This window comes from Leuciscus leuciscus (genome assembly GCF_965113295.1).
Source record: "Leuciscus leuciscus genome assembly, chromosome: 17".
Lineage (NCBI taxonomy): Eukaryota > Metazoa > Chordata > Actinopteri > Cypriniformes > Leuciscidae > Leuciscus > Leuciscus leuciscus.
In genome coordinates this window covers 12,988,565-12,996,344 of record NC_138741.1, presented here as the reverse complement: position 1 = coordinate 12,996,344, position 7,780 = coordinate 12,988,565, and the positions used below count along the sequence as shown (strand labels likewise).

Here is a 7,780-nt window from a genome sequence, read left to right as displayed (position 1 = left end):
GGCACAAAGATATAAGAGGCTGGTTTTGAGTGATTGGAATTGGCATAATAAAGGATATAAAAAATTATATTTGAGCAATAATATCTTAAGAGAACCTAGACATTACAGCTACTGTCTTAAAGTCCATGTCTATAACTACCTTTCCATTCTGTTCACTTTGGCAATTTATTTATGTAGGCTAGATATGTTCATCATCAGTGAAGTTCATAATATTAGCAAGAAATTAACTTTCAATAAAATAATTTCTTCCGTATAAAATGCTTAATATAAAGTAAGTTTGAAATTAGTTACATTAATGTTTATGTTGAATATATCTTCACAGACCCTATTTGTTACAAACATAGCAATATCGTGCATTTCAGTGAGTTTACACATAAACCAAAGAACCAGTTTCGGTCTCCATCTATGAGTCTTAGAAGAGCAGTTCTCGGTTTTTCTCTCTCTCTGTGTCCTCCGCAGTCTCCCCGCGGTCTCCGCCCCCCCCCCCCCCCCCCCCCCCCCCCCCCCAGTCTGCCTGATTGGGAACACCCAGAGCGGGATCCCCGGCGTTCCTGGCATCCTTCCCAAACACTGCACAGCCGGGCAAAACAACGTCCTAAAGCGTGTTTCATTGAGAAAGGCGGAGTATTGCAGATAACATATTTGACTGCAATGTTACACCTGCCGCAGGATGTTGTCTCTAGATCTGGAAACTGACACTACTGCGGAGGACACAGCGCCAAGCTCCCCCGATGGTGGCGCGGAGACACCGGCCAGTCTCGATGTGCTGGAAGAGGTATTATGAGATGAGTCTTATGACTGCCATCAGTACTGTTTGTATCATAGTCATGGATGAGAGGGATTTCTGCATTATATCCCCATATAGACTGTAATTGTCTTATTGTGGTTTGACTTCTTCCAGTAAAAGGCTGGTCCACAGTATGTCTGAGATTGAAAAAATGTCATCGTATATTAAATTCACTTATAAAAGAAACTGTGTTAAAAGTGACATATAAAATGTATCTGCTTCCAATGGATGCATAGACGTTATGGTGCACAAGTTATTGATAATCATCCTATAATAAAAGTTGTTTGAAAGAGATCATCGACTGCAGATCAGTAATAAACCCATAGGATGCTATACTTATCTGATTTAGGCTGAATGGTTTATACTGGTAGGAGAATGTTTGAGACACCTCGTTTAATTTTTTGTGGTAGCCTATATTAAAATCAGTGCTGCTGCTTGTTTCCAAAATGACAATAATTTTGACAAGACTTCACATTCACAAGGACAAACGTAGACTTAATTTAGGAAGTGTATTTGTATTTTATATCAGGAGTATAGATCTAAATGCGTTATAAATGTCTAAATGTGTTATATTCATTGCACTCAGCCACACTTTATATGATTTGTGTATTGATTAACACCTCTGAAATACACTGCTGTAATTATGGAACTGCAGTTAAGGAAAATATGCATGTTACTGTAGCTTGAGAATCACCATCACCGAGGGAGTTAGAGCAGTTTTTGAGCAGATTTAATGTTTTTTTAAAACCTTTAATATAGGCTAACACACTAAAAAGTCTGGGACTGATGCTGAGTCCAACCTGCATCTCTGGGTGCATATGGTCTTGTGAAGCATTCTGGCATGGCCTGCAAGTTCTGTGAATGTCCATTGGCTTTCAAACAAATCCTGCTTGCTGGAACTCAGAACTATGATTTGCTTTTTTCCCCCTGAAAAATTACATTTGAACTTGTATGTTGATTTGACTGGTATTTTCAGGATGGTAATCTTTATCTAAAGCAGTAAACATAAAATAAATATTATTGAATTATTAAATGTGTTGATTATGCTGCATATATTTGCATAGTTATGCAGTGCATACAGTATGTAAATATATATATATATATAAATAATTCTATGTGCAGGATCATTAATATAGCCTACTTAATAATTACATTTAATAATATGTTTTTTAATAAAACCAAAATGAGATTTTAAGTAGGTTGGTGAAGGAATGTTTGTTGTTTTTTATGTAAATCTTGATGAAATCTAGATTTCAAGCTTTTGAAGTTTTTAAATTTTTATTTTTTGGGGGGGGGATCACCAGATGAGCAGTTGCTTCAAATTAAACTTAATTTCTTTAGACCAACTGACAAACAAAATCAGTGCTCCCACATTCGGTATTCCTGAAGTTATTATCAAGTTTTAGCTGTAATCTGCTTTTGCATCTTAAATCATAACCATATTATGTCCAAAGTTTCACTTATCCCAGAGCAGTGAGGATAAGAGCAGTTTTTCTAGAGTATGCTTTTGAATGGCTGACTGTTAGCTCTGTGAGAGTATTCTCTTTCATGCTGGATTTCCATTATTGATGTTGCACCTCACTCTTCCCTCTTTAAAAGCCTTTCAACCCTTATAAATATCAGTAGTGGTATTAGCTGCTGAAATGTACATAGACTTACTGGACAACATACATTCTCAACTCATACAAATATTGAGCATTAAACAGTTTTTTTTTACTCAAAACACAAACTTCTCAGATTTTTGATCAGTTCACTTAACTAAAAGTAGACTATTATGGTATTTTTAAAAGCTGTAATTTTTCATCATAATTTGTAATCAGTATAGTTCACTTGTACCTTTTGAGTGAGATTCAAACTCACAATTAGGAGCAAGGTCCTTTTCCACTTCTGTGCATTAGAATTGTATCAAGTTCAGATTTAGCACACAAAAGTATTGCTGAGCCACTCTCCTGCAGGTTTTGAATAAAATAATAAAAATTGATGGATTTTGTCTGGCATTGATTGAAGACTCAAGACAAAGTGGCAATGACATCCATGTTTTGTTTTAACTGACCATTGCTTGGATACACAGGGCCCTATGATTTTCATGATGAGGAAAAGAAAAATGTTATCACAAAATTGAATTACCTGCAAAATGGTCAAATGGTTAACCGTAGTAAAGCAAGTGAGTGCTTGTTTTAGGCTTAACAGACATTATCTTGAGACTTTGTGCCAGGATGTACTGTAAGTAATTAAGTCTGAACTGAGGGATTGCTACAAATCCTCAGTCTTGTCAGGCCCCACTTTCTCACATAGATCTATATCCCTCTAGTCATGTTCAGGGTTTACTCTTAGTGCGTTGTCTGCACTTTGTTTGAATTAGACTCAAATGAAACCATTTTATTTTAAACTTATTTTATTTTTATTAGAAGTGTACATGAAGAGGTTAAAGGTATAGGACATTTAAGATGAGCACAAGATGCACTGAAAAGAGCTAAGGCACTGTTATTTTATTATTTATATATTATTATTATTATTTCGAATACGTTTTTTTATATTTTCAGTTTTCATTTTATTTTAGATTATGTTTTACTAATTTTGTGCTTTTGACATGTTATTACTTTTTTTATTATTTATATTTGGCTCAGATTTATTTGGATTTTTTTCAGTTTTATTTTAAGTAATTTTAGTACTTCAGCTTAAACTTATGTCACTTAGTTGACATGGCAACATTTCAAATTTTTAAGTTGTAGGGTTTCATATGATAATTTATATTTTATTTTATTTCAGTTACCGAAAATGATTTTTAAAAGGTACAGTAAGTGATTTCTGAGAAACGCTGTTGAAAGTGGATTGGACCGAGCACCAAAACACACTCTTGAAGCCAATCAGCAGTAAGAGGCGTATACACTCATTAGGGGGGAGGTGCCTGTGTTGCATAGCGGGTTAGGCTGCGTTCGAAATCGCATACTCTCTTGAGTAAGTACTTATTGTGAATAAGTAGTCTAATTACTTCACGACCGCTAAAAAAGTATGTTCTATATGAATGTGTGTAATATGAATATAATCTGGATGTACCACATTCGCCATGTTGTCTTTATCATGTGACCTACCAGCGTCAGTTACATTGCTTCACTGCCATTCATAAATCCTCTCCCATGGCCTCATGGGATTGTAAAGTGTCCATCGAATGCACACTTCAGAATCTCGCTGGAAGATGTCACTTTTTGCCTACTCTTTTATGACTACTATGAATTCGGACATACTGCTTTTGTCACATATTGTTTTTCAACTACTATGTTGGTAGTGGGGAAGTATGCAATATCGAATGTAGCCTTAGTGAATTTGGGGGTGGAGCTATCAAGATAGGAGTGTGATCCTTTTGGTGATTTCAAGTATCAGCAGCGTTTCTCAGAAATCACTTTAGTAGTTTTAGTTTTAACTATAACACTGATGTGAGGAAATATGATCCTCTCGTACATTATCATTGTCTTTAATAAGTGACACTAAATCTCTGATGGTTTATTCATTACCTCTTGTTTTCTCATTCACAGCAAGTCCGTGTGCCTTACAATATGCTAATTACTCTTTATCTTTCTTATTATTCCTTGTAGCAATGGCCAATAAAGCAGTCCCTGAGTGCCTCTATGTGCCGTGAGACGCACTGGCGTTGCCTTCTCCTTTCCTTGCTCATGTATAGCTGCCTGGGTGCCGTGGCCTGGTGTCAGCTCACCCAGGTCACCAAGCTGAGCTTCGATTCCTCTAGTACTTCCCTCACAGCCTCAATGAACTCTCTTAGAGGAGGTCGCTCCATGATATACCACGATAGCCCTTGCTCTGACGGTTATGTGTACATCCCCCTGGCCTTCCTGCTCATGCTCTACTCTGTTTACCTTATGGAGTGCTGGCACTGTCGGGCCCGCAGCGAGTTGCAGTGCAAGGCCAACGTTGAGAGCGTGTACGAAAGGGTTCTGCGCATGCGTCAAGCCCGACCGTGCGTCTGGTGGAAAGCCATCAGTTACCATTTTGTACGTAGGAGTCGACAAGTAACGCGTTACAGGAATGGAGATGCCTACACGACCACGCAGGTTTTTCATGAGCGTGTTAACACACACGTGGCGGAGGGCGAATTCGACTACAGCCGCTGCGGAATGAGAGATGTCTCACGAAATTTGCGCGGACTGGAGGGTCACGCAGCGACGAGATTGCATTTCTCCAAGTGCTTCAGCTTCGCAGGAGCGGGTCCTGAAAATTCATACCTCAACCAGCGAGCCAGGTTCTTCTCAGAAATCGAGGGTTTGGACGACTACATGGAAGCCCGCGAAGGCATGCTTCTGAAGAACGTGGACTTTAAAGAGCACCTCATCGCTTATGTGGATCCCGACCAACTGCCTTGGTACACCTCGCGGGTCACCTTCTGGATAGCGGCTCTCCTCATGCTCTCCTGGCCACTGCGAGTGCTGATTGAGTACCGGACGGCGTTTGTACACTACCAAGTCGAGAAACACTTCGGACTAGAGTATAGCAACAACAGTCCGTCTCCAGAGGCTGATGCCACCGTGATGAACACTCGCTATGGCCTTCCAAGAGTAGAAACGGTGGATAGTACGGAGCTGGAATGGCACATTCGTTCAAACCGCCAGCTTATACCCAGCTACTCGGAAGCCATGCTGATGAACCTGGGCGTTTCTGGGTCAAACCACAGAGACAGCATTTCCTCCAACCGCTTGCTGTTGGACAGCTGCTCAACACAGAGCTACGGGACGTTGGTGCAGAACTGTGAGCACTGTTGCCAAGAAGGCGGCGACCAAAGACGGCCAACGATCAGCTCTAGCTGTTCCTCCATCTTTTCGCGCCACACCTTCCACTCCCGTTTGTCCCTGGACACCTCGCACTTCTCGTTGTGCCGCATGTATGGCTCCAGGCGCACTATGGGACTGTGGAGAAGCCGTAGTAGTACACTTACAGAGCGCTGCTGCCCTGATGAGCAGTGCTGCAGGTCTTACACCAGTCAGCTTGCCCTTAATGACAGCCCGCCGAATTACCAAGACGCTCGCTTCTTCCCAGTCCTCATAGTACATCGGCCTGAGGGCTGTGGGGACTCCTCAGAGGTGAGGAGTTATTATGTTCGTAGAGACTCCTGTTGTGTGGAGACTTCGGTTTAAAGTGTCTTGAACTTGTCAAGCTGACTATTTCAGTGATAGAAAAGGTTCGTTAAACATCATTATTTGCACTACGCAGAAAGTGGGCTTGATGGCTATTTCATTCAGAGGAATTGCTTGACGTCGAACTGATAAAATGTATTCTCATGAAATGTATCTTGCTCTAAAAGCTAACACATGCTAAATTATAAATGTGGCATATTCAGTGCAGCATTGAAGACTGTTCTGTTTACATTTTGATTTTAATTAAAGGGCTGGATTGGAATTATCAACCATTAATTTATACTATTTATTAACAGTTGGCTGACAAATGTCAGCTTAAAATCAATTTAAAATAAAATCTATCTAAACATGTTACATTTATATATATTTACTTTTTTTATTAATAATAAAAATATGTTTTTATGTTTTAGTATTAATCCATGTATCATTTCTAATTTATCAAAGCTTGAGAAAAAGATAAGCATTGCTATAGGATTATTAAAGACTACAAATATTTATTTGTTAAATAAAAGAAATTGGAATATCCCTAAATCTTTAAATAAAAATAGATTTTAATACATGCTTCAAAAGGAAAGAAATTAGACTAGTTGTAACCCTTACTGATATCTTTTTGGATATTTTCTATTTCTTTTATCATTATTAGTTGATTTTGTTAATGCTGATCCATTGAATGAATATGTTGGCATCAAAGAATTGTCTACGATGTCCGGTTTATATAAGCTAAGGTTGCATGGCAATTTGCTCACATTGTTTCAAAGAAGCAGGTGATCTATTATGTATGCAGCTTGTTGGAAACTGTCCCTCTAAAAAGGTTCCCAGAAACAGCAATATGGTCCTTCACACCTTGGTATATCAAAGTGTATGTCTCTGTGACAGAAGACATCACATTCAAAATACATCGGCTCATAAAATGAGCTTAATGAATCTAATCTAGCAATTTCCCTTTAAAGTGAATGTTATGGCCTGACCTGTATGTTTGAAGTGTGGTTGTGAGAAAGACAAGAAATGCTGTTGAAATGGCAGTGACTGTTAAAAAAAATAGTGCAGAATAAAATTGCGCCAGTGCTAAAACATGCCACAAAATGTCTCCTGGAATGTCTTTTATTCATCGATTTGTTCATTCTTTTCATATGTAGATGTGGTCACGATTGCTTTTGTTTCCTCTGTTGCGTAGTCAGCATTGTCTCCATGTTGTGTGAAGCTATTGTGATGGAATCCTCCGCCTGTCAGGATTCATCCTATATTCAGCCCAGATGCTGCATGGAATTATATGGTCTGGTCTTGGCCCATAACTCACTTGCCAAAGTCAAAACAGCTGTACACCAGTAACTGGCCAAACTCACTCACTTTTCTTGTATTCCCAGAAAGCTATAGCCTAACTGAACTGTGCTAGAATCACTCACAGCAAATCTTGAAAAAGAGATGAATTAACCTAAATTCAGGGGGGGTAATTTGTTGGGGGTATTATTATTATTATTTGTATGTAATGTCGAAACCGTAAAATGTTTCTTGTCTCATCACATTCAGATATGAATCATGTAAATATCATATTTTCGATTCACATTTTCAATAGATAGCCTATGACTGTAAGTCTTACTGTCAAACCGGTTATTAGATATTACATGTTTAGCAACCTATATCTTACCATGCTCTCTTCCTCTGTTAAAACATTGAAATTCGCACTCGTCTTCTGTGAACAGACCCGCCTTTTGATTGGCCATCTTGGAACGGTCAACGTGTCGTCAACCGCCAAGATTTAAATTCCCAAAGAATTGGGATAACATTTTACAGGTAAGAATGTGTTGGTTTGTACTTTTATATGAATTAACTCATTATTACTATGGTACTT

At 38.7% G+C, this 7,780-nt stretch overlaps 1 protein-coding gene across 1 annotated transcript; it reads left to right on the top strand.

Annotated features, from left to right (window-relative positions):
- The first annotated feature begins 475 nt into the window (after nt 1-475).
- LOC309478878 (transmembrane protein 151B) lies at nt 476-6,180 on the top strand. The gene is made up of 2 exons (XM_082142660.1): nt 476-775; nt 4,381-6,180. The coding sequence occupies exons 1-2, from the start codon at nt 671-673 to the stop codon at nt 5,929-5,931; spliced, it is 1,656 nt and encodes a 551-aa protein (XP_081998786.1). The 5' UTR covers nt 476-670; the 3' UTR covers nt 5,932-6,180.
- Nucleotides 6,181-7,780: the final 1,600 nt, after the last annotated feature.

What these genes read in the sequence shown, in the direction of transcription:
- LOC309478878 (XM_082142660.1), top strand. Translation starts at nt 671, where the DNA reads ATGTTGTCTCTAGATCTGGAAACTGACACTACTGCGGAGGACACAGCG. An exon ending in GTCTCGATGTGCTGGAAGAG is followed by an intron (nt 776 to 4,380) that starts GTATTATGAGAT and finishes TATTCCTTGTAG; the next exon opens with CAATGGCCAATAAAGCAGTC.